The 27,832-nt window shown below is 39.1% G+C and overlaps 1 protein-coding gene across 1 annotated transcript; it reads right to left on the reverse strand.

Annotated features, from left to right (window-relative positions):
• Positions 1-73: 73 nt before the first annotated feature.
• Positions 74-27,217, reverse strand: LOC135214169 (golgin subfamily A member 6-like protein 22). The gene is made up of 5 exons (XM_064248239.1): positions 24,205-27,217; positions 19,985-20,064; positions 17,622-17,776; positions 447-639; positions 74-190 (listed from the first exon to the last, which is right to left on the reverse strand). The coding sequence occupies exons 1-5, from the start codon at positions 27,215-27,217 to the stop codon at positions 74-76; spliced, it is 3,558 nt and encodes a 1,185-aa protein (XP_064104309.1).
• Between the last annotated feature and the right edge of the window lie 615 nt (positions 27,218-27,832).

Consider the following 27,832-nt stretch of genomic DNA (forward strand, 5'->3'; position numbering starts at 1 on the left):
AACAGGCAAGTTAGCATTATTTCAAATCAAATATACTCATTACTGAACTCAAAACTGCCTAGGAGTATCAGCTTCAACATTTAATTTTAACACATGTGGCCTTTAGTACATCATTATATCTGTCCCAGCACATGCCAAGAATTTTAACCTCTTGTGGAGTCTCTGTGCCAACTTTACAGTCAATCTCATGCTGAAATTGAGAATAATTAGTAACATACTGCTGCAACGGAAATTTATGCTGCTCAAATATTGTACTGGCTTCCCTGTGAACCATTTCAACTTCATCTTCCATCTGCGCAGCCAATCAGAAAATTATCAAGATAACTGCCTTGGTAGATTCTTTTTTTCAATTCCTGAATTTCTTCAGCATCACCATCTGTCCCCATATTAACATTATTAAAGACTGCACTGCAACAGATATGGAGAAACAGACATCCCAATATTACTCGCTTTGAGCGATACACAACTGGTGTAAAATCTCTGGATTCAACATCCTTAAACCAATAAAAGAGAAATTTTGAGGAATTCTCATCATCAATGGCTAATCTGTGAAAGGCTTTTGAAATATCAAATCCAAATACAAACTTGTCAAACCTCATCATGGTCAATGCATCACTTATCTTAAATTCTTGTTGTAACCTGGGTGAATACATTGATTCAGACTAATGCCTTTACTACCATCAGGTCTCTTTCTGCAAGATTCGCCATGTAAATAACTCTTACTTTCGTAGTATCTCTTTCTTCATTTAATTACAGGACTGTGGCTAATGAAGAAATATTTTGGAAATTTTCCTTTTATATTCTTCAAAATCTTCAACTTTTTCAATGATTCCCAAATCAATTTGTGACTGGAAAACTTCATCAACTCGCTTTAGAACATTACTGTTCATGTATTTCTTCTTCAGACTGCACAGAACCTTGAAAGCAAGTCCCTCATTTGATCCAAGAAGATCTTTATATCTAGTCAACCAAGGAATTGGTACAACATAATGTCTTTCAGAATCTCTGGAAATGTTGCATAAAATAAAATCCGTCACTTCTTGCTCAGTTTCATTAGTACACATTCAATAGAATTCTCTTCTTCCATATTTATGAATATTTACAATTATGATCCAACTGAGAATAATCCGCAACCTCTGCTATATCTGGCATGCTTTCAAAATTACATATTCATCAAGTGTTGGCACTTCATAGTCAAATCCATCAGAATCAATCTCCATAGTGCCAATATATGAAGTAGTAGATTCTATTTCTTCAGAAATCTTCTTATTAGACATCAAAGATGTATCTACCACTTCGGAAAGATTCTTTATCCAGTCAGAAATAGAACCAATCATATTAGTTTATCATTAATTCTGTAAAAAGAAGTCAGTCTGTCTTTTTGACCTAGTACTCCACTCTCCATGCTCATCACACAATGCCAATCCTTTGCACCTATCAGTAACTTTATATCATCAATGTCATGAATTCTGTTTACACATTGAATTTATCATAAGCAACCTCTTTACACCACTCTGCCTTAACAGTTCTATTAATTAGACATATGAGGAGCTTTCATCTGAATTTTAATCTTAGGAATACAAATGCAAGTAATTTCATAACTTACATCACCAATCTTAAAAGGAAAAACTCACTGACTTGGTACAAATCTTTTGATTAGTATTAATCCCCTTGATAATCAAATGTATCTTAGGATCTACTACCTTTAAGTTTAAGAAATCTGCTAAAACTTTCCTCAATAAAGGAATTCTGGCTACTGAATCCAAAACTGTAACCACTTTTACGCGATCATGTTCAGTTGTCACTGTTAGTATGGTAATAAAGAATCAACAATATCCAAATGACTGGATGCTGTAACAGTTGATGGAATTTCATTAACACTCTCAACAACATTGAACCACCTTTGTGGTAGTTTGTTTACTATTACTAGAATCTGTTGGCTTTGAGCTACACAAAAAACTCCAGTGTTTACCCTTTTTGCATTTGAAGCATACACCTGATGTTTGAAATCTGCACCCATTACTATTATGACCTGCTTTTAAGCATTTAAAGCACTTGTGCAATTCTTTCAATCGCTTTATTTTATCAGATACTTCCAAGTACTTTGTACAACTGGCAATTTTGTGATCTTTAGCGTTACAAAGCATACATGTACTCCTTGTTAAACTAGTATTCAAACTAGTAGCCAATACTGCGGTCTTACATGGACTTCTTTCACTAGTGTTTTAATTGAGCGTTATATCTGCTGCAAGCTTCTAAAAATTTACAGTGACATCATCTAAAGTAGGATAAGACTTATTTGTGATCGCAACTATGATATCTTGAAATTTAGTAGGCAGTGAAGACCACACAAAATAAAGCATAACAGTGTCCAAATCAATAGCATATCTTTCACTGCATCAATCAGCTTCTTAATATGACATAAAAAATATATGGATCATCCTTGCCCCAAACAAACCTCAAGTCAGTTAACTCTTTAATGAGGACAAACTTCTGAGGCATTTCATCAGCAAATGCTGCGATCAAAATTGTTTAGCCTGACCAAAAGTTTGCTGGGACACATGGACTAACTAATCATAGCCTTTGCTCTACTATGACATTGCTGCTCAAGTAAATTATACCTCTCGACTTCATTTAAATTATACGGAGCAGTCAAGTGTTCAAAACTTCAAAAGAATCGCTTGCATGTAAATTTATCTTCCTTAGAATCTGCATAAATACTGAGGCAAATTCAACTTGGGCAAATCAATTCTAGTTCTGCAAGGAGTTTTTATTATCAATCTGTAAGGAGAGATTATCAAGTCTAGATTGCATTTTGTTTGACAGTAATTTAATTTACGATAATATTCCTCACATTCAGAATCCTGCCTATCCAAATCCTCCTGCGGAACTAAGGAGTCCAGTCTAACTTTACTCAAAATCAAATCATCTAAGCTCTGCAATCTTTGACTGTACTCACTCAGAAAACTCAACTGTGTTTGCAATTCAGCTTATCCAAAGAATCAAACAGCATTACACAATTTAGATATACAATACTCAACCTTACGGCGTATGGTAGTACGTTCACGCTTTTCCGATTCCGCCATTGCCTCTTTAACTAATAGACAACACACCACACAAATCTACTTTCAAATAAAAAACTAACACGTATAACGCGAGAGGAGGGGGACCCGGACACCGCCCAACTAGACACGACCAACATTCCACACCAGTGCTTAAAAATATGAATCCAAAAGTTCGAAGGACCAAGCGGAAAAAATTTAGTGTTTTTTAAATATGTAAATATAAAATCAATATGAAATGACCAGGATCATATCATTAAACTTTGCATTTTTAAGTGAAAGGGTAGAGATGGAAAAAATGCCATTTTTAAATATTTAATCAATTTAAATTTAAATGTTAGACATTTATGAATACAAATAATTTAAATGAGATAAATTTCACTGTAGCAGCTGGTGTGGAATGACGTAAACGAGTCCTCGAATGATTAAGAATGTCAAGCGAGGACGAAGAAATGCACTTTTGTACGAGAGATTAAGGTTCACAACTGCGAGGGCTTAACCTTCTTCCTTTCACTCATCCGCTAAAAAATACAAAGTAAAGGAGAATCAACCACGGGAAAAATCAGAACAAAAGATACAACACTAATAAAAAGTAACTAAAAATAAACCAACAAAAAATCAACACTAATCAAATATCAATTACTGCAATCGCATGATTAAAATCTACAATTTTCATGTAAATCAATAAAATCTTGAAATCAACGAATCACCGAAACAGCAGTTAGCTAATCACGAAAATCACCTTACGTAAATATTTACTTAAATCAACAACTAATTCACAAAAGCTCTCAAATCATCAGTAAAACATAGCAAAATCAACGAGTAGTCAAATACCTAAGAAATAAATTTATAGACTGCATTGAATTCATAGGTTCAATCTAGCAAGAATTTAATAAAATTAAAATACTTGAAACAACTTTCAAAACCACTGGCATATAGAATATGTAACACAAGAACAAAGAATTAAAGCCCTTATGCTTACCCTGTTGCGATAACAGTCTGGCGAGTGTGGAAAAAATCATTAATAGACGATCATCGCTAAGCGCGTCCGGATCCCATCCTCGATGAATTAGTGTGTAATTATGTCCATGATGGAGAAAAAATCCATAGTAATTAATCCAGCACTAAATCCAGTAGTAATCCAGGACGGAGTCATAAATCCAGCGTGAGTGTATAAATCCCTAAATCCACTTGAAAAAATGTGAGAGAGAAAGAGAGCCGCTCCTCGTCACTCCCGTGTAAGGTTATGCTGAAGACTGCTTAACTGTGTGAAAAAACTTCACAAAGGCTTTAGCGGCAGGCAGATATAACTACTGTTAAGTAGTTACTTTTTAAAAGCAAAGGGGCAATTAGCGACACTTCTGTATGCCAAATGTATAAATACTGAATTATTCCAAATTAATAATTTGAAGTTTTTTTCAATGCATCCTGCCTCCTTAGGAGTCCATCACTTTTCTTACTATGTGTGCCGTTTCTAGGATCACACTCTTCTGCATGAGTCCTGGAGCTACTTCAGCCTCTAGTTTTTTCTAGATTCCTTTTCAGGGATCTTGGGATCGTGCCTAGTGCTCCTATGATTATGGGTACGATTTCCACTGGCATATCCCATATCTTCTTATTTCTATTTTCAGATCTTGATACTTATCCATTTTTTCCCTCTCTTTTCTCTTCAACTCTGTGTCCCATGGTATTGCGCATCAATGAGTGATACTTCTTCTTGACTTTGTCAATCAACGTTACGTTCTGGTCTGGTTTGCACGTATCACCCTATCCGTTCTGATACCATAGTCCAGAGGATCTTTGCCTGATCGTTTTTCTATCACTCCTTCAGGTTGGTGCTCGTACCACTTATTACTGCAAGGTAGCTGATGTTTCTTGCACAGGCTCCAGTGGAGGGCTTTTGCCACTGAATCATGCCTCTTTTTGTACTGGTTCTGTGCAAGTGCCGGGGATTCACTTGCTATGTGGTTTATGGTTTCATTTTTCGTTATTGCACTTCTTACTACATATGGGAGAGATGTTAGTTTCGTCTATCGTACTTTGAACATATCTGGTTCTTAGGGCCTGATCTTGTGCCGCTGTTATCATTCCTTCAGTTTCCTTCTTTAACTCTCCCCTCTGTAGCCATTGCCAATTGTCATCGCGGGCTAGTTCTTTAGTCTGTCTATGTATTGTCCGTGCATTGGTTTGTTGTGCCAGTCCTCTGTTCTTTCTGTCTTTCTCCTGTCTCGTATATTTCTGGGTCTTCGCTACTTTTATTATTCCTTCTTCCCATGCACTCTTTAGCCACTCGTCTTCACTGGTTTCAGATATTGCCCCTGTGCTCTGTTTTCGATGTTGACGCAGTCCTCTATACTAGTAGTCCTCTCCTTCCTTCGTGTTATGTATAGTCCTGTCCCGTATTTGCTCTTGGGGTGTAGTGCTGTGTGTTATTGTCATATGTTTCCTGGTTTTCTGATCTATGCTGCGGATTCTGCCTTCGTCCATTCCACTATTCCTGCGCTGTATCTGATTACTGGCACTGCCCATGTGTTTATAGCTTTTATCAATATTCCGGCGCGTTGAGTTTGACTTGAGTATCGCCTTGAGTCTCTGATATATTCTCCTCCGATCGTGTCCTTCATCTCTTTGGTGTTTTATATCTCCTCCTTCCATTATGCCCAGGTATTTGTATCCTGTCTCATCTATGTGTTTGATGTTGCTCCCATATGGTAGCTTTATCCCTTCAGTTCTCGTTACTTTGCCTTTTTGTATGTTGACTAAGGCGCATTTTTCTATTCCAAACTCCATCCTGATGTCCCAGATACAATCCTTACAGTCTGGATTAGGGTATCTATTTCCTTGATGCTCTTACCATACAGCTTTTTATTATTATTATTATATTATTATATTATTATTATTATTATTATTATTATTATTATTATTATTATTATTATTATTATTATTATTATTATTATATTAATAATAATAATAATCAAATCTGTCTTATTAAGCTTGAAATTATTTTCAATAATCAATAAGAATAATTATTAATTATTATTATAATGATATTATTATTATTATTATTATTATTATTATTATTAATAATAATAATAATAATAATCTGTCTTATTGAGCTTAAAAATAATTAATTTTCAATAACAATAATTATGATGCTAATAATATTATAATTGTTTTTAGTATTATTATTACTACATTAATAATAATAATAAATCTGGCTTATTAAGCTTGAAATTAATTAATTGTCAATAATAATAGTACTCCTACTACTACCACTACTACTACTAATAATAGTAATAATAACAATAATAATATCATTATTAGGGAAAAACTCTCTATCACGAGAGTATATATAATGTTCTAAAGGGTCCACAATAATACAAAGTGTAAAAAGTCCGGGACTGAAGATGAACCCAGGGAAGGGTTCGAAAGCTTTCTGTAAAGCCTTCAAAATTAAACACGGACTTTTTACACTTTGCATTATTGTGGACCCTTTAGAACAAATATCATTATTATTAATTATTATTACATAAATAATGATAATAATAAATCTGTATCATTAAGCTTGAAATTAATTAATTTCAATAATAATAATAATAATAATAATAATAATAATAATAATAATAATAATAATAATAATAATAATAATATTTTTTTTTTTTTTTTTTTGCTCTATCACAGTCCTCCAATTCGACTGGGTGGTATTTATAGTGTGGGGTTCCGGGTTGCCTCTGCCTCCTTAGGAGTCCATCACTTTTCTTACTATGTGTGCCGTTTCTAGGATCACACTCTTCTGCATGAGACCTGGGAGCTACTTCAGCCTCTAGTTTTTCTAGATTCCTTTTCAGGGATCTTGGGATCGTGCCTAGTGCTCCTATGATTATGGGTACGATTTCCACTGGCATATCCCATATCCTTCTTATTTCTTATTTTCAGATCTTGATACTTATCAATTTTTTCCCTCTCTTTTTCTCTCAACTCTGGTGTCCCATGGTATTGCGACATCAATGAGTAATACTTTCTTCTTGACTTTGTCAGTCAACGTCACGTCTGGTCTATTTGCACGTATCACCCTATCCGTTCTGATACCATAGTCCAGAGGATCTTTGCCTGATCGTTTTCTATCACTCCCTCAGGTGGTGCTCGTACCACTTATTACTGCAAGGTAGCTGATGTTTCTTGCACAGGCTCCAGTGGAGGGCTTTTGCCACTGAATCATGCCTCTTTTTGTACTGGTCTGTGCAAGTGCCGGGCATTCACTTGCTATGTGGTTTATGGTTTCATTTTCGTATGGCACTTCCTACATATGGGAGAGATGTTATTTCCGTCTATCGTACTTTGAACATATCTGGTTCTTAGGGCCTGATCTTGTGCCGCTGTTATCATTCCTTCAGTTTCCTTCTTTAGCTCTCCCCTCTGTAGCCATTGCCAATTGTCATCGCTGGCTAGTTCTTTAGTCTGTCTCATGTATTGTCCGTGCATTGGTTTGTTGTGCCAGTCCTCTGTTCTTTCTGTCTTTCTCCTGTCTCTGTATATTTCTGGGTCTTCGTCTACTTTATTAGTCCTTCTTCCCATGCACTCTTTAGCCACTCGTCTTAAACTGGTTTTCAGATATTGCCCCAGTGCTCTGTTTTCAATGTTGACGCAGTCTCTATACTTAGTAGTCCTCTCCCTCCTTCCTTTTCGTGTTATGTATAGTCTGTCCGTATTTGCTCTTGGGTGTAGTGCTTTGTGTATTGTCATTTGTTTCCTGGTTTTCTGATCTATGCTGCGGAGTTCTGCCTTCGTCCATTCCACTATATTATTATTATTATTATTATTATTATTATTATTATTATTATTATTATTATTATTACAAATGTAAATACACACAAATAGCTACAAATAAAAATGCAACGGCGCTGAACAAGCACAGTCCTCAGCTCCAACCAAAGTACTACACTTTAAGACAAGCAAAAAAAAAAAAAAAAAACAACAATACCATGATAAATCTCGTAGGGCACAGACCCATTCAAAACATCCTTACAGGGAAAAGCCTGAGACGCCATCAACTGCACAAAGGAATTCTTCGGCCAGAGGAGCATTCGTTCGGCTGGGGGGGACGGGGGAATGGGGTTATTCAGGGGTCTCGCTCGCCCCCCCAGTTTTCGAAAAGGTTGGTTGTACCGACGCCTGGATAACACTCCTTTTAAAAGGTTGGGGTGCTAACTTCTGGATAACACCCACACCCCCCCCCCCACATACCAGCCCCCAACCCCTCAAATTTCTGTGCATTGGTAATATTCCTGTTCACACTGCATCTAAAAGTGTCTACTATGTTTGCGAATTCCTGTTTACCAATTTTACTGTTTTTTTTACTTTTTTTTGTTTTTTGCATCCGTTTCCGCCGTGTGCTCCCTTCTGAGAATTCTGGGAGAAGGATCCATGGAGATGGATAAAAGCCGCCAGTGGGAGGGGAACAGGTGGGGTGGGAGGGAGGGGAAAGTGGGGGAGGCGTTCCAGGAGCTGGTATCCTGGAACCTGGAACCTGGAAACTTACGCGGGCGTGTGTGTCGTATTTCAGCCGGCCTCCGATAACCTCCGCCGATAATGCCCTTTTATCCGGGAGGGGGGAGGGGGATAGGGTCCAATTCCCCTCTCCCCGATCATGCCGCTTTATCTGAGAGAGAGAGGGGAAACTAGCATTATTTACGCCCTTATCAACCTCGTAAAAAGATATCCGAGGGAGCAGGTTATAAGAATTTACGGTTTCGGTACTCGGGCGCCATTGCTTGTATTTCTGGAGATCTGCTTCCAGATTTGCCTTCGGGAAATCCCCGACAGCTCTCTCTCTCTCTCTCTCCCTCTCTCTCTCGGAGGGCCTTTGAACCATCCTCCGTCAATTTCATCTCCTCCTCCTCCTCCTCCTCCTCCTCCTCCTCCTCCTTTCTCATGGAGAGGGAAGAAATGCTTTTCTGTAATTCAATTTTTTTCTCTCTCTCGAACCTTTTTTTTTTTTTCCTAAATTCCGATAAGGACATCCTCTCTCCAACAGTCCTTCCCCCTCACCCCCACCCCCTCCCCCCGCCCCCCCCATCCCCCACCCACGTACCCACTTCCCCTCGCACTTGTCATTCTCTTGCTTCTTATTCCACTTCTGGTTCTCCTTCCTTCGTTCTTATCATTCTCTCTTTTGTTTATTCGAATAATCTTGACAATTCTTGTTTGGGTTTAAATTCTCCAAAAAGTGTCTGTCGGTTGGTTGATTGTTTGGTTGGCCAGAGTTCAGAAGTCAACATTAGGCCTGGCATTCACCTCAACACCCTACCATTATACTAAAGGGCCCGTGCTGGCATAAGACCGGTTAATTCTAAACTTTCTAACCAACTTTTCCCTTTACAAAATTCAGCTTTTGCCTCCAAATTTGAGTTTGTGTCTGATCAAAGTCGCTCGTGTTGATTACCACACCAAGCAAATGTTCAACTTTTCCTTTCCAAGTTCAACTTCAAACTTATATCTACTTCATCTTTTACTTCAACTAGCTAATGATCAAATAGACATCCACCCACTCTGCTTCTTATCGTGACATATACTATAATGTGTGGGTGTGTGTGTGTGCGTGTATTGCTGTGTAGCCATACACAGCAGAATAACCACACACTAAACGACAAGTATGTACATAAGATCAGCTCTCGACAAACGAACCAAAAGAAAGTGGATAATATCCACGACCCAGATACAAACATCGATATCCACGCTCCCGTGAACCGGAAAATGTAGTGGTGTGTGTGTGTGTGTGTGTGTGTGTGAGTGTGTGTGTGTACCGACGTGGGTGTATGAATGCGACAGCTTTTGCGGGCTGTACCTTATGCAATGCAATGAAGCAACAAACGCGCATTCATCTCCACAGCGAGTTAACGAAAAACATCGCTCTTAATTGGGAGGGGATCAAACTGTGCAGGTTTGCTTCTCTAATTCCGACCTGATTCGTCCGATGTTTGGAGGAGGAGGAGGAGGAGGAGGAACGCACGCTGGCCTATATTATTTATTATTCTATTATATATATATATATATATATAGCTATTTTTCGACCCTTTCAATTAAAATCCACTCTCCTGATTGTTATTGCGAGAGTCTCTCTCTCTCTCTCTCTCTCTCTCTCTCTCTCTCTCTGTTTGTGTGTGTGTGAAAGTATTATTGCGAATCTCTCTCTCTCTCTCTCTCTCTCTGTAGAAATGTTATTGCTAATCTCTCTCTCTCTCTCTCTCTCTCTCTCTCTCTCTCTCTCTCTCTCTGTGGAAGTGTTATTGCCAATCTCTCTCTCTCTCTCTCTCCTGTGGAAGTGTTATTGCTAATCTTGCCCTTCCCTCTCTCTCTCCTCTCTTTCTCTCCTCTGTGGAACAGTCGTAAATTGTTTTAATCTCTCTCTCTCCTCTTCTCTTTCTCTCTCTCCCTTCCTCTCTCCTCTCTCTCTTTCTCTGTCGGAAGTGTTATTGCCAATCTCTCTCCTTCTTCTCTCTGTGGGGAAGTTGTTATTGGCCTCTCTCCTCCTTCTCTCTTCTTCTCTCTCTTTCTCTTCTCTGTGGCGTGGTTATTGCAATCTCTCTCCTCTCTCTCTCTGTGGAAGTGTTATTGCTAATCTCTCTCCCTCTCTCTCTCTCTCTCTTTCTCTCTCTGTGGAAGTGTTATTGCTAATCTCTCTCTCTCTCTCTCTCTCTCTCTCTCTCTTCTCTCTCTCTCTGTGTGTATTGCCAATCTCTCTCTCTCTCTCTCTCTCTCTCTCTCTTCTCTCTCTCTCTTTTCTCTCTGTGGAAGTGTTGCCAATCTCTCTCTCTCTCTCTCTCTCTCTTTCTCTCTCCTCTCTCTTGTGGAAGTGTTATTGCCAAATCTTCTCCTCTCTATTCTCTCTTCTCCCTCTCTCTCTCTCTTCTGAAGTTGTTTCTTGTATGTTCCTTGCCCAATCTCTCTCTCTCTCTCTCTCTCTCTCTCTCTCTCTCTTTCTCTGTGGAAGTGGTTATTGCCAATCTCTCTCTCTCCTCTCTCTCTCTCCTCCTCGTGGAAAGCCAAGTGGTTATTGCCAATCTCTCTCTCTCTCTCTCTCTCTCTCTCTCTCTCTCTCTCTCTCTCTCTCTGTGGAAGTGTTATTGCCAATCCTCTCTCTCTCTCTCTCTCTCTCTCTCTCTCTCTCTCTCCTGTGGAAGTGTTTTGCAAAGCTCTCTCTCTCTCTCTCTCTCTCTCTCTCTCTCATAGAATTAACAGTTCATTCCAAAGCAAGTGAAAATAGAGATAAGCAAGAAATGAAAAAGTGGGAAGGATATGGAAAATACAACTTCTACAGTAAAAATTCTTAAAATGGTCAGAAAATTAATTAATGAAGAATTAAACAAAGATTGGGATAACATTTTCGTAAGTGATGACATAAGGGTAAATACGGAGATATTATATAAAATATTGGAGAAAATAGTGGAAAAATATATACCGAAGAGAAAAGTAAACATCATTCATGCATACCAAGAGACAGAAGGATCTTGTTCCAGAAAATCAGAAAGTGGAAAAAAGGTCTTGCAAAAGAAAAAATGCATGGAAAGTTTATAGAACTAAAAAGTAAGATAGAAAATGCAGAACAAAAGATTATACAATCAAAAGAAAATGAAAAACGGGACTTGGAAGAAAAAACCCTAGTAAATAATCAAGCAAAACCCCAAACTATTATACTCATATGCGAAGAAGATGAATAAAAGAAGAATAGAAATAGGCCCTCTGAGAATTGGCAATGGGAGATTAACTGAATGAAAAAAAGGAAATTTGCAACATACTGGCAAGAACTGATTATAAGAGAGAATTCACCCTAGAATAGATAATGAAGATAATGATATAGAAGTAAGGAAGAAAATAGTGAATATTTAGCTGACATAGAAATTAATGAAGCTGATATTGTGCAGGCAATTAATGAAATTAAAAATGGAGCTGCTGCAGGCCGGATGGAGTCCCTGCTATTTTGTTAAAGAAAGTAGTTCATTCTATCGCAAAGCCACTTGCAATATTATTAAGACAAAGTGTAGATACAGGTAAGATTTAGATGAGCACCAAATTAGCATATATCACCCCTACTTTCAAAAGTGGATCAAGACTAGAGGCAAGTAATTATAGGCCTGTGAGTCTAACATCACATATTATGAAAGTGTATGAAAGGGTAATGAAGAAAAATATTATGAAACATTAATAAAAAATAATTTGTTTAATATAGGACAACACGGTTTCGTACCTGGAAAAAGTACACAAACCCAACTGTTAGTCCACCGTGAGAACATATTCAAAAATATGAAAAGCGGAAATGAAACAGATGTGGTTTATCTAGACTTTGCAAAAAGCTTTTGACAAAGTAGACCATAATATATTAGCAAAGAAAATTAGAAAACACAATATCGTAGATAAAGTAGGAAGATGGTTAAAAAGAATTTTTACACAACAGAAAACAGATAGTTATTGCAAACGATGAGAAATCGGATGAAACCAAGGTAATATCCGGTGTGCCACAAGGTACGGTGCTAGCTGCAATATTGTTTGTTATTATGATTGAAGACATAGACAGTAATGTTAAGGATTCGGTAGTGAGTAGTTTCGCTGATGACACAAGAATAAGTAGAGAAATTACTTGTGATGAAGCATAGGAACGCTCTACAAAGAGACCTTAACAAAGTATATGATTGGGCAGAGGTAAATAGGATGGTATTTAAACTCTGATAAATGAATCAATAAATTATGGAGACAGAGAAGGAAAGCTATATGCATATAGGGGACCTAATAATGAGACAATCACAAATAAGGAAGCAGTTAAAGACCTTGGTGTGATGATGAATAGGAACATGTTATGCAATGATCAAATAGCAACTCTGTTGGCAAAATGTAAAGCAAAAATGGGAATGTTGTTACGGCACTTCAAAACAAGAAAAGCTGAACACATGATTATGCTTTATAAAACATATGTTCGTAGTCCACTTGAATATTGCAATATGATATGGTACCCACACTATCAAAAGGATATTGCACAAATAGAGAGTGTACAAAGGTCCTTTACAGCTAGAATAGAAGAAGTTAAAGACCTTGACTACTGGGAAAGACTACAATTCTTAAAATTATATAGTCTAGAAAGGAGAAGAGAACGCTACATGATAATTCAGGCATGGAAACAGATAGAAGGAATAGCAGAAAATATCATGGAACTAAAAATATCAGAAAGAGCAAGCAGAGGTAGATTAATAGTGCCCAAAACTATACCAGGAAAAATAAGGAAAGCACACAGGACATTAATCCACTACGCACCAGCATCGATAATGCAGCGTCTATTCAATGCGTTGCCAGCTCATCTGAGGAATATATCAGGAGTGAGCGTAGATGTGTTTAAGAATAAGCTCGACAAATATCTAAACTGCATCCCAGACCATCCAAGATTGGAAGATGCAAAATATACCGGAAGATGTACTAGCAACTCTCTGGTAGACATTAGAGGTGCCTCACACTGAGGGACCTGGGGCAACCCGAACAAGATGTAATTTCTGTAAGGTAAGTAAGGTCTCTCTCTCTCTCTCTCTCTGTGGAAGTGTTATTGCTAATCTCTCTCTCTCTCTCAAAAAGAAAAATAGAGTACCTAGAAGAACTAAACCAAATTGAAAAGAAAATAGATATAAATGGATATAAGTGAAACCTGGTATTCCCAAGACACTGGGAATGATGATCAAATAAGAGGGTTCCAAACTTATAGATCAGATAGAAAAAAATAGGAATCAAGGGGGAACCGCAATATATGGGAAAAACAAAAAAACAAGGAAAAATATATGAGAAATATAGTAACTCAGAATGTGAACTAATAGCGGTAGAATTTGAATCTGAAAAATTAATGAACATAGTAATATATAGACCTCCTAATACTAAAGAGTTTGACATAATAATAGAAAATTGGATGATATATGTAGAAATCACAAGGAACTGGGACTATTTCTCCTATCAGGAGACTTTAACTTTCCTTTCGTAGAATGGAAAGAACGAATAGGAGATTGTGGTTGTATTTATACATATAAAAAAGAGAGTAATAGTAGTGCAGAAGATAAGAGGCAATTCGAAAAGCTATTAGATATGCTACTAGAATACAACATTCAACAAATAAATCACCTGCCAACAAGAAAGGAAAATACTTTAGAACTAGTATTTGTGAACGAGGTGAATTATGTTAAAGAAATAATAGTTTATAATGCGAGTATTTCAGACCATAATGTCATAGAATTAACAGTCCATTCCAAAGCAAGTGAAAACAGGGATAAGCAAGAAATGAAAAAGTGGGAAGGATATGGAAAATACAACTTCTACAGTAAAAATATAAAATGGTCAGAAATAAATGAATAATTAAACAAAGATTGGGATAACATTTTCGTAAGTGATGACATAAGGGTAAATACAGAGATATTATATAAAATATTAGAGAAAATAGTGGATAAATATATACCGAAGAAGAAAAGTAAACATCAGTCATGCATACCAAGAGACAGAAGGAACTTGTTCCAGAAAATCAGAAAGTGGAAAAAAGGTCTTGCAAAAGAAAAAATGCATGGAAAGTTATAGAACTAAAAAATAAGATAGAAAATGCAGAACAAAAGATTATATAATCAAAAGAAAATGAAAAACGGGACTTGGAAGAAAAAACCCTAGTAAATATCAAGCAAAACCCCAAACTATTGAACTCGTACACGAAAAAGATGAATAAAAGAAGAATAGAAATAGGCCCTCTAAGAATTGAAGGGAGATTAACGAATGAAAAAAAAGGAAATATGCAACATATTGGCAGAACGATATAAGAGAGAATTCACCCCTAGAATTGATAATGAAGATAATGATATAGAAGTAAGAGACGAAAATAGTGAATATTTAGCTGACATAGATATTAATGAAGCTGATATTGTGCAGGCTATTAATGAAATTAAAAATGGAGCTGCTGCAGGGTCTGATGGTGTCCCTGCTATTTTGTTAAAGAAAGTGGTTCATTCTATCGCAAAGCCACTTGCAATATTATTAAGACAAAGTGTAGATACAGGCAAGATTTATGATGAGCACAAATTAGCATATATTACCCCTACTTTCAAAAGTGGATCAAGACTAGAGGCAAGTAATTATAGGCTTGTGAGTCTAACATCACATATTATGAAAGTGTATGAAAGGGTAATGAAGAAAAATATTATGAAACATTTAATAAAAAATAATTTGTTTAATATAGGACAACATGTTTTCGTACCCGGAAAAAGTACACAAACCCAACTGTTAGTCCACCGTGAGAACATATACAAAAATATGAAAAGCGGAAATGAAACAGATGTGGTTTATCTAGACTTTGCAAAAGCTTTTGACAAGGTAGACCATAATATATTAGCGAAGAAAATGAGAAAACATAATATAGTGGATAAAGTAGGAAGATGGTTAAAAGAATTTTTACACAACAGAAAACAGAGAGTTATTGCAAACGATGAGAAATTGCATGAAGCTAAGGTAATATCCGGCGTGCCACAAGGTACGGTGTTAGCTGCATTACTGTTTGTTATTATGATTGCAGATATAGACAGTAATGTTAAGGACTCGGTAGTGAGTAGCTTCGCCGATGACACAAGAATAAGTAGAGAAATTACTTGTGATGAAGATAGGAACGCGCTACAAAGAGACCTTAACAAAGTATATGGTTGGGCAGAGGTAAATAGGATGGTATTTAACTCTGATAAATTTGAATCAATAAATAATGGAGACAGAGAAGGAAAGCTATGGGCATATAGGGGACCTAATAATGAGACAATCACAAATAAGGAAGCAGTTAAAGACCTTGGTGTGATGTTGAATAGGAACATATTATACAATGATCAAATAGCAATTCTATTGGCAAAATGTAAAGCAAAAATGGGAATGTTGTACGGTACTTCAAAACAAGAAAAGCTGAACACATGATTATGCTTTATAAAACATATATTCGTAGTCCACTTGAATATTGCAATATGATATGGTACCCACACTATCAAAAGGATATTGCACAAATAGAGAGTGTACAAAGGTCCTTTACAGCTAGAATAGAAGAGGTTAAGGACCTTGACTACTGGGAAAGACTACAAACCTTAAAATTATATAGTCTAGAAAGGAGAAGAGAACGTTACATGATAATTCAGGCATGGAAACAGATAGAAGGAATAGCCGAAAACATCATGGAGCTAAAAATATCAGAAAGAGCAAGCAGAGGTAGATTAATAGTGCCCAGAACTATACCAGGAAAAATAAGGAAAGCACACAGAACATTAATCCACTACGCACCAGCATCGATAATGCAGCGTCTATTCAATGCGTTGCCAGCTCATCTGAGGAATATATCAGGAGTGAGCGTAGATGTGTTTAAGAATAAGCTCGACAAATATCTAATCTGCATCCCAGACCATCAAAGATTGGAAGATGTAAAATATACCGGAAGATGCACTAGCAACTCTCTGGTAGACATTAGAGGTGCCTCACACTGAGGGACCTGGGGCAACCCGAACAAGATGTAAGGTCTGTAAGGTAAGGTAAGGTCTCTCTGTGGAAGTGTTATTGCCAATCTCTCTCTCTCTCTCTCTCTCTCTCTCTCTCTCTCCTCTCTCTCTCTCTGTGTGTGTTGTGTGGTTGTGTGTGTGTGTGTGGGTGGAAGTGTTATTGCCAATCTCTGTCTGTCTGTCTGTCTGTCTGTCTGTCTCTCTCTCTCTTATCACAATATTTGAATATAAAACACAACAGCATGGAGGTCTATTTTCTCCCTTAGTGCAAACTTAACCCGCGTCTATGATGACCTTATTAAATTCTGCCTTTGGGGGAGTGGGGAGGGGGGAGGGTTGTGGGTGGATCTTTTAATATGATGTCCATTGTTGAGTAAAACTCACCAAAAGACAGGAGACCCCCTTCCTAACCCCCCCCCCCCCCCCGGCCCCAACACCCAAATGAAGCCATCACGAACCTCATCTATTGCATCAGTATCTCCTTTCCTCTTTTGCCTTTGCAAGCAGCAACAGCCGAGGAGAGATCAGGAGATAATAAGGGGTGACCGACGCCCCCCTAATCCCCTCCCCCTCCCCCCGGGTTGATAGGAGAAGGGGGGTTAATGTATTTGGCTCGCTATTGTGTCCAAAAACTCCAAATCATGCGCAAGCATAAGCTCCAATACTACCCACCATTTTTGTTTTAATTCATCAGCCTCGGATTTAAGATATTAGATGGTCATGGTTTGCGATTGCAGTGGCGCGCTCGCGCGCGTAATCTGAAGCAAGCTCACGGGCGCGAATCCTTTATTAACGCCGTATTTCCTCGTTTTCTTTCGCTCTTCTTTCAACGTATCAAAGGAAGGATCACGACGTAACATAACCGAGCGATTTGCAAGAGCTCTCGGATGCGAACGAAGTCGCACACGCACGCACGCACTCGCGTGCGAAAGTAGAATACACACACACACACACACACACACACTAAACAAAGCCTTCGTTAATACCGCGCGTCTCTTGTTTTCCCGCGATACGACTCGCATTTCCCCGCCTTGATGCCGTTGCTCCATTGTGTCTCTGGAGAGCCCTGACGGGAGCTTCTTCAGTGTGAGGTGATATGAACGGCCAGGTTTTCATAGCCGACAAAGGAAAGACTTCAAAGACCTCCTCCTCCTCCTCCTCCTCCTCCTCCTCCTCATCCTCCTCCTCCGGGTAAGTCTTATAGGCCTAATGGAATTCAATGCGGAGCAGGCTTGTTTTCCCCCGTTTTACATTTTTTTAAAGCTTATTGGAAGACTGGAATCTTATTGTTTTCCTTGTGGGATGTCTGGCGTTATTGTGGGGTTTCTCTCTTGTGTGTTGGCAAATGGCTCTCTCTCTCTCTCTCTCTCTCTCTCTCTCTCTCTCTGTCTCGTGAGGTGGCGAAGAAAGAATGTTTGGTTCTGAGGGATTTCCAGACGGGATTAGTTGTGTTGTTTCCATCTCGTTTCGTGAAGGGAAGTTGGTGTACTATTGTTTGGATATGGTTTTGTCTGTGTGCTAGGATATATATATACGCCTAAATATTTACATTTGTATGTAGGGGATGTGCAGTAATACATAGGTGATGCGTGTGTATGTGCATGAGACTGTCTGTTACTTTTGGGCTTCTGCAGGACACATCTTTAACTTGCATTTTTACTTTACACTCCCATATTTTGTTGCAAATTTAAGTCACACCTAATTATCGTAAAGGCAGTGACATTAACCCAGCAATCAACTTTCGTTTTTTTTTTATCCAGGTTTGGGATAGGCCAAAGTGTATGTATGACCTCTTACGTTAGTATTTTTCTCACAGCGAAGCCAGTGCAGTGGTTAGGGCGTCCACATCACCATCTAGAGGTTCAAGGTTCTGTTCTCAGTCGAGCTGCAATCCCTTAACCCCGTTCTGGTTAGTCCTATTATGCCTATTTCGACTTAACCAGGACCTAAACAGTTGGTTTGAAAGAATATCAGAAACATAGTTATGTTACATCATTGTGGGTGGAGCGACGCAATATCCCAGAGAGAGGATGGTAAATGTATAGGCCCATGTTTTGGGATAAGATACTTGATCGTGAATAGTGTGGAATGTCTGCTGTATGCAGGTGCTGTAGTATTGATTGGAGAAGGTGTAGACGCAATGTGACATGGGATAACAAAGGGAAACTTAGAAACCAATGAGAGTTTGAGTGTTCACGAGAAGAGCACACCGAAGAGGATGTTTAAGCATCTGAAAAGTTATGAACATAAATGAAAACCAGGAAGATGTAGCAATGGACGTTGATATGGATAACAGTGGAAATGGAGAAAAGGAAAATCATGAAGATGTAGCAATGGTTGTTGCTAAGGATAACAGAGAAAATGGGAAAAAAGGAAAATCATGAAGACGTAGCAGTGGATGTCAGTATGGATAACATCTTGACAGATGATGAAACCAAGAAGGTAACATGACGCTTTCAAAAGATTTGGAGAGAATTGCGTCGTGGTGAAGGGATGTTTTTTTTATCCTTTTTTTTTTTTAGCCAGCTCTGCTTAGTGGCAGTGAGTTGTAGAGAACTTGATGCAAATGAGAGTAAAGGCTCACGTTGTTTGGGTAGTATTTGTGTTGTAAGATTAAGCTACAAATGTCCTTTAATAACTCCCCCTCGATTAACATAGTATGAAAATATATTATTTCCGAGGTAGAGCGAATATTAAAGGACATTTGTAGCTTAATGCTTGTGTATGAATCACGGTGATGTGATTTAATATATATATATATATATATATATATATATATATATATATATATAATATATGTGTGTGTGTGTGTGTGTATATGTATATGTATATGTATATGTATATATATATGCATATATATATATATATATATATATATATATATATATATATCGAACTACAAATATCCTTTAATATCTAATTCGCTCTACCTCGGGAATAATATATTTTATCATATGCTTAACCGAGGGGGAATTTATTTAAGCGAATAATAGAATGGCGATCGACAGGCGCGAACCAGCGACCTCTCAATTCCAGGTTCGCCTGCCTTCGATCGCCATTCTATTATCGCTTAATAAATTCCCCCTCGATTAAGCATACGAAAATATATTAATTCCGAGGTAGAGAGAATTAGATATTAAAGGACATTTGTAGTTCGATATATGTATATGAATCACGATAATGTGATAGACTTATATATATATATATATATATATATATATATATATATATATATATATATATACACATATATATATATATATATATATATATAATAATATATATGTGTGTGTGGGTGTGTGGTGTTGGTGAGTGGGCCTGGTGGTCCTTGTATTTGTTTTCTGTACCACTCCCATGAACGACCTCTTCCATGCCACCCGTAATTTCTTCTACGTCCTCCTCCTCCTCCTCCTCCTCCTCCTCCTTCCAAGAGTTTCCACGCAAATGAGAAAGCCCTCGAAGACGAGACGGAACTGCAGGAAGGGAAACAAGTTTCCTCGAGTAATGAGTCGTGGAAGAAGAAGAAGAAGAAGAAGACGAAGAATACGAACCGTAAGAGAGACGGTGGTAATGATTTTGGAGACACGAACACATATGTCCCCCTTTTCCGAAAAAGAGAGAGAGAGGAGACATAGAGAGAGAGACAGAGGAAGAGGAGAGAAGAAGGAGAGAGAGGAAGAAGAATTTTTCTTTTACCGCTGTCAGGTGGGTATGAGGGTGTGAATGAAGTGGTGCTCTTTGGCCAAAAAAAGTAGAAAAATAAAAAAATACGAAACGAATAAAGAGGAGATAGAGGAATGCAAAGTGAAAAAGGAATTCAGAAAGGTGCTGTGACGTTTGACGATATGAAGAGAAAGCTAATATAAAGAAACATCACATTTAGATAGGCCTAGGAAGGATGCTGGCTAATATTCCAGTAGGAGGGCTAAGAACGGGAGAGAGAGAGAGAGAGAGAGAGAGAGAGAGAGAGAGAGAGAGAGAGAGAGAGAGAGAGAGAGGGAGGGAAGGGAGGGAGGGAGGGCAACAGAAAATAAAAAAAAGAATATAGGAGAGGACGCACCAAACACCCACAACAATGCCATGAAAATGAGGAAACTTGTGTTTGGCAAGTTAAGAAAAGCAATCGCTTCCTTCAGTGGAGGGCAAAGAAGTTTTCTGATACGAAGGAGACGAAAAAAAAAAAAGATACGAAGGAAATTGAAAGAGTAAACGAGGTATCATCACTCGCAGAGTGTTTATATATCGCCCGACAAATCATTCGTGGATCGACAGCAATCCGCCAGATACGACGATCACAATTCTTGGCTTCAGTTCTCGAGTTTTTTTTTTTACCTTGTTTTTTTTTTTTAGTTCTTGGTTTTGGTTTGGAGGTCTCGTTTGTTTATGTTTGGTTTTTGTTTTTGTTTTTGAGTTCTCGGTTCTTGGTTAGGTTTGAGGTCTCGCTTGTTTGTGTGTTTTTTTTTCCTCGGTTATTGGTTTGAGTTCTCGGTTTGAGTCCTTCGTTTAATTTGAGTTCTCTTATTTTTTTCTCGGTTCTTGGTTTGAGGTTTTTGGTTTGGTTTGAGTTCCCTTTTTTTTTTTTCCTTTTTTTTATTTCTCGGTTTGTTTGAGTCCTCGCTTTGAGTTCTAAGACATATTTGATAATGCTTTTTAAGCCCTCAGCTGGAGTCCCTTGAGTTCTTCATTACTCTGATGTAATAACTAAAACAATGGTTGATCTGACCTCCACCTTACCCGGGCCACGTGCTAAAATCTACAAAAAATAAAATAAATGCGCTATATTTTATTAGAAATAACTGTTCTGCATTGTTTGAAATACACATTATTTAGTTTATACATTTTCATTCTAATAAATAAAATTGGAAATATCCCTTCCTAAAATGCCTGTATCTTTAACTCAAGTCGAATCACCCTTTACAGACCGTTTTATGCTTTTCCGTAGACCTTTCCTACCCCACCCCCTTAACTGCAACAACAACAAAGTATCACGCCATTCCATTTATCTCTGTAATTACAACGCTAGTTTCCCAGATTTTTACTTTTCTAATGAGATTAATGTCTCTAGTCTAGTAAATCAGCCACACTATCGAATAGAATAGAATACAGTAGTTGAGCCAAAGGCCAAGCGTTTAGGACCTGTGAGGTCATTTAGCGGTGAAACGGAAATCTAAAGTAGAATGGTTTGAGAGGCGTGATAGGAGGAAGAACCTCGCAGTTGCATTACGAATCAATTGTTAGGAGAGGGTTAATTAAAGTAAGATGGAAGTCAGAGAATGTGAACGGAGGTACAGTAAAGAGGAATGAAAGGGGTTGCAGGTTTGGGTTTCTGACGGAACGCTGCAGAGAACCTTAAGGTGAGTTTACACTAGATTTCACCGTACGCAGCATACTGAAGACTCGTCAACAACTCCCCCGAAATTATTGTTAGCCCAGCCTACTGGACCGCTCATCACGACTCCCGCCACACCACTAATTCACCCTAATGAGCAGTCCAGTAGGCGGGGCTAACAAGAATTTGGGAGGAGTTGGTGACGAGTCTTACAGATGCAGCGTGCAGTGAAGCCTAGTGTAAACTCACCCTTAAGTAATGCCTACAGTGCTTTGCTGCGTGAGGTGCACTGACAGCACTGCCTCCCTACGGAGGGCCACACTATCAGTCTTGCTCTTACACACACACCCCACCCCTCTCCTACCCCGGTTTTTCTCTCCTTAAAACAAGGTCGAGGTCAAACCAAGCCTTTCAGAGCTCTGAAATGACGAAAGAATAAATACAACAAATTAAAAATCCAGAACAGATGAAAAACATTTTTATAAAATTTATTCAAATGTTAAAAAAAGATGCATTCAAACATTTGCCTCTTCGTCGAGTGAAAAGTCAAATTGCTTTCATAATTATCGAAGCTGACGTTGGACCAATAAATCATTTCAGTGGAGGAATAAAAATGTTTCACTTTTTTTATTTCATTTTTCATTTCATTTTATTTTTTATTTTATTTTTTTTTTATTGTTTATCGCGAAACTTTTCTTTTCCTTCTGAACGCAACTATTGCTTTTCTTAACCTCCCGAGAACAAGTTTTTTCATTCTCATTTTTCTCCATCATTCTCCTCCATTCTCATCTTTCTCCTCATTTTCTTCATTCTCCCCCATTCTCATCTTTCTCCATCATTCTCCCCCATTGTCATCTTTCTCTTCATTCTCCCTAATTCTCATCTTTCTCACTCATTCTCATCTTTCTCCTCATTCTCTTCATTCTCCCTCATTCTCATCTTTCTCCCTCATTCTCATCCTTCTCCCTCATTCTCACCCTTCTCCCTCATTCTCATCATTCTCCCTCATTCTCACCCTTCTCCCTCACTCTCATTTTTCTCCCTCATTCTCATCCTTATCCATTCTCTTCCTATTCCGACATTCTTTTCTTTCTCCCTCATTCTCTTCCTTCGCCCTCATTGACCCTCATTCTAATCTTTCTCCCTCATTCTCTTCGCCTTCATTGTCCCTCATTCTAATCTTTCTCCCTCATTCTCTTCCTTCGCCTTCATTCACCCTCATTTTCATCCTAATCCATTCCCTTCCTATTCCTACATTCTCTTCATTCTCCCACATTCTCACCCTTCTCTCTCATTCTCATCCTTCTCCATTCTCTTCCTATTCCTGCATTCTCTTCATTCTCCCTCATTCTCATCCTTCTCTCTCATTCTCATCTTTCTCCCTCATCTTATTCTTTTCCATCATTCTTAATGTTCTCCTTCATTCTCATCCTTCCCCATTATTCTCAATTTTCTCCTGCATTCCCATCCTTCAGGTTTTACTATATAAGTTCTCTCTCTCTCTCTCTCTCTCTCTCTCTCTCTCTCTCTCTCTCTCTCGTTGTTTTTGGCAGGTATTTTACGGACGTTGCCAACCCTCCCTATTTTTCCGGGCTTGGGACCGGCACTGAATTGGGCTGGCTGGCAAGCCAGCCCATTTCAGTGGCTAGGTTAAAATGTTGTGTTTCCCACAGCAGGAAAATGAATCAAGTCATCCAGTCCGACTGAGTCGCTGAGATCGTCCTGACTGGGACCAAAAGGTAAACAGAATGGGTCACAGAAGGGCCCGGTGACCCTGGGATTTAACGCGCACCCAAAGCAACATTGTGGCTCACTCATGTTGGCCTTTAAGGGGGTGGGTGTCACGGGTCACTCACTCCTCCTGCTGTGGAAAGCAAGGCATCAAGATTATGCCTCTTTTTGCCTGAACTGACGTGTCATGTTTTTCGACTTCTCTGAGCAGACTGCTTCTCTCCTTGGAAGAAGACCTCCAAGGCAAACACGAATGGGTCACAGAAAGGCCCGATGACCGTGGGATTGAACGCACACCCAAAGCAAAATGAGAGCAACCACCATGAACACCTTCGGGGGGGAAGCCGTGGGGGGACGGCTTTCGAAGGTGGGGGGAATCATGTGGTCCCTCCAACACTGCTGAAGATGTGCACTCAGTCCCATGGTCGTCGAGTCAGTCTGTGACTCACTCATGTTGGCCTTATTGGTGGCTTAGTCCTTTTCCTCCTGACTCCCTGAGTCTTGGCTCTACGGGGCTCGACCTTTCACATTTCTTCTTCGTTGCTTTGATGACAGGTTTTGTCATCTGGTTTTCCATTGGAAATTTCACAGTTCTTGTTAGAATCTCCATGAGTGAGGTCCGTCAATGTCTGAGTTAGGACTTCCCACTGCTTCCTGTAGTTGGTCCTCTCACGCTGGGCTTCACAGTATTCCCTGTATTGTTTCTCCTTCCTCCTCAACAGTTCCGCTTCTTGCCCTTCATCTTGCTTCTCCTTTTCACTGATGTTGTCCAGAGTTTCAATTCCAGGCTGCCGTGCAATGTGCTGCAGATGGAAGTTCCTCTGAGCTGTCCCGTGAAGAAGCGTCATTAACAGGTATTTGTCCTGTTCCCTCAGAGCCTCTTCCTGTCTCCTTTGGCGCTCCCTGAGACGCTGTAGTTCCTTTATCATATTTTCCTCTTGTATCCTCCAATTTTCTTTCAGCTTTTCACATTCTGTTCTAAGCTGCTGCAGCTCTTTCTCATCTTCCCAGAGTTGGATCTCCATCTCCTTCCTCTGTTCTCGATGGTTTTCTTCATCTTTCCTCAGCGTCTCTACTTCTTTTTCCTTTTCCTGTAACATTTGCTGCCAGTTTACATTTTCCCTCTCTTCTTTAATCAGAAGATTGGCAGCATTTTCTAATCTGTCTTCCAACTCTAGCTTTTCAGCCCTGAGTTGTTCCTCTTTGCCTAAGAAATCTTTCAGTTGGTTCTCCCTTTTCTGGACCTCTTCCTCGAAATCATTTGCGAGTTTTCTCGCCTTTCTGTCTGCCTCCTCCAGCAAGCTGTCCAGTTCCTTCCTGTGATTGAGAGCGACGCCTAGTTTCTCTGCAAGTTCTTCTTTATCACATATCAGTTTTCTCTCCATGTATAAGAAGTTTTCAATTTGGAGGTCCTTGTTTTCGAGCTCTACTTTGACAGTTCTCAGGGAAGCCATCATCTCATTTCCTCTCTTCTTTTCCTTTTCCAACAAGTTTTCCTTCTCCTTACCATGATGGAGAGCATCCTGGAGATTTCTGTTCCTCTGTTTCGCTTTCCTTAAAGATTTCAGAAGTGAATTTAGTTTCAGGTGGTTTTTGTTTACTTCATCTTGAAGCTTGGTGTTCTCTCCACCAAGTTCTGCGACCCAGTTCTTCATGACCTGGGCTTCTCCAGCCAGAACTTGGGTCCTCTTCTTCTCATCATCTAACTCTTTCTTTAGTGAAGTCACTTCTGCTTCCTTTGCTTCTAACTCTTCTTTATAGTTTGCATTCTCTCCTCCTAGTTCTGCGACCCAGTTCCTCATAACCTGGGCTTCTCCAGCTAGAACTTGGGTCCTCTTCTTCTCATTGTGTAATTCTTTCTTTAGTGAAGTCACTTCTGCATCCTTTGCTCCTAACTCTTCTTTAAGGTTTGCATTCTCTCCTCCTAGTTCTGAGACCCAGTTCCTCATCACTTCTAGTTCTTGTGCCATAATCTCAGTTTTCGCTCTTTCTGCATTTAGAATTTCTGAGGCAGAGACCAACTGAGATTCTTTTTGGCACAAAACTGATTCTAACAACTGAACTTGATCTTCTAGTACCAAGTTCGTGTGGGTCTCGTCTGCCAGGTTTTTCTCAAGCTCACAATTTCTATCTCGTAGGTCAGCTGCTACCTCCCTAAGTCTAGAGTTTTCTGATTCAGTAAGCTTAAGTTTTCCTCGGAGAGCTTCTTGGTTCTCTTGAACGTCCATCAGTTGATTTTCCAGTTCTTCTACAGTACCTTCAATGGCCGTCATTTGCCCTTCCAGAGTCCTCAGTTTCTCTTGGTCGTTTTCAGACTCTGTCGCTTGACGTGCCAGTAATTCTTGTAGATGGTCGACTTTCCTCTCCTTCTGGTCTAAGGCCTCCATGTAGTCTACTACGAGCCTCATCAAATCTTCATTCTCTGCGTCAAGTATTTGATTGAAAGTTTCTGTCTCTTTAAGTTTGAGGCTCAGTTCAGTTCCTTTCTCTTGAGCGCACTCCAGTTCTCGTTCTTTATCGACCATCACCTTCTGGAAAAGACTTTTCATTTCTCTCTCGTCTTCTTCCCGTTTCTTTAGCAAGTGATCATTCTTCTCTAATCGTCTCTCCAGAGATGCTATTTTCTCCTTCAGTTCTTTATTGAAGTTCTCTATCATCTGTTCCCGGTCTAGAGCCAGTTCCAAATCGTCTCCTAGGCGTCGCTTTTCTGCCAAAACTTGTTCTTTTTGAAAGCAGATATTCTCGATTTGTCTGGTCATTGCTGCTGTCTCATCTGCCTTCTTTTCCAGCAAATTATCCTTATCCTCAAGTTGCCTTTGAAGCCGTTCAATCGCCTTTTCTGCTTCCTTCCACAGATGTTCCATTCTTGTGCCATTAATCTGACTCTTTTCCAGGGCTTCTTGCAATGTCTCCTTTTCTACATCTGGTTGTCCTTGATGTAGTCGCGGCAGCTCTCCTTCCTCCTCAGTGCTTTCCAGTTCTTCTATGTCATGGGTCTCTTCCAGTTCATCCTTACTGTCTTCCAAATCTTCCAGTTCTAGACTCTCTTCCAGTCTAGACACATTGCTCACTTCAGTTTCCGTGTCATTCTCATTTTCGCTCATAACAGTTTCCATGTCATTCTCATTCTCACTCATATCAATTTCAAAGTCATTTTCACTATCATTCATATCGATATCATCTTCAACTTCGCTCATGTCTGTTTCACTATCACTCATAGCGGTTTCATCATCATCCTCACATTCGCTCATATTCGGTTCATCGTCTTCATCCTCGCTATCACATACATCCATTCGTTCGTTTTCCAGACATTCTTCCAGTACATCAAATGTTCTTCCAGACATTCCATACATCCAGCACACAGCAAGCGCCAAAGCTGCCAACAAGGCCAAACCTGCAGGAGGTTTGGCGAAGGCAAAAGATGGCGCAGTCAAGCTGCTGTTAGATTGATCGACAATAACTTCTACTGGTTCGAGAGAATCGACAGCGGCATCAACAAGAGCACCAGGTACTCGGAAACCACCGCCGGCTCCTCGACAACAACAGAAATTAAGCAAGTCGTCCATGATCGTAGCGTATAAGTCGCCGTAAATGAATGCCAGTATCACAAGTAATATGCAATATAGCTCAAACATGATGAAATGTCAACCGTAGACGTTTGCTTTCTCAGTGCCTCGTTTTTAAAACTGCCACGGCACAGGACTCGGATTTCGGAGCCGCTTCTGGAAGATCCGAAGAACGCCTTCGATTGCTGGCCATGCTCCAATGGATTCACCTTCTTCTTCTTCTCCTCCCTCTTCTTCGTTGCTGTTGTGGTGAGAGTGTCTCCGGGTGCTCCTGAAGCCGGAGCTGGGGCTGCATTTGTCCTTCTGGAGGAGGAGGGAGGATCTACGATGCCTCCTCTCGGCCTCAGAGGAATTCTCGGATCGGAAATGTTTTTCTTCGCACTTCTTCACCTCCCACGAAGTCATAAATTTTTCATTTCCTAGTTCAATATTATGTCAGTAATTAATAATAATAATATATTAATAATAATGAATTCTATTTCTTCACTTCTTCACCTCCCAACAAAACATAAGACCAATATTCCTGCAGTAATAATAATAATAATAATAATAATAATAATAATAATAATAATAATAATAATAATAATAATAATAATAATAATAATAATAATAATG

Source organism: Macrobrachium nipponense, chromosome 45 (genome assembly GCF_015104395.2).
Source record: "Macrobrachium nipponense isolate FS-2020 chromosome 45, ASM1510439v2, whole genome shotgun sequence".
NCBI lineage: Eukaryota > Metazoa > Arthropoda > Malacostraca > Decapoda > Palaemonidae > Macrobrachium > Macrobrachium nipponense.

Excerpts from the sequence above, each read along its gene's own strand:
- LOC135214169 (XM_064248239.1), bottom strand. The coding sequence starts at position 27,217 with ATGGACGACTTGCTTAATTTCTGTTGTTGTCGAGGAGCCGGCGGTGGT. Across the intron at positions 20,065-24,204 it reads AAAACCAGATGACAAAACCT|TTCCGTCTCGTCTTCGAGGG; the intron begins GTCATCAAAGCA and ends CCCTTCCTGCAG. Across the intron at positions 191-446 it reads TTGTGTATCGCTCAAAGCGA|CATGAGATTGACTGTAAAGT; the intron begins GTAATATTGGGA and ends TCTCAATTTCAG.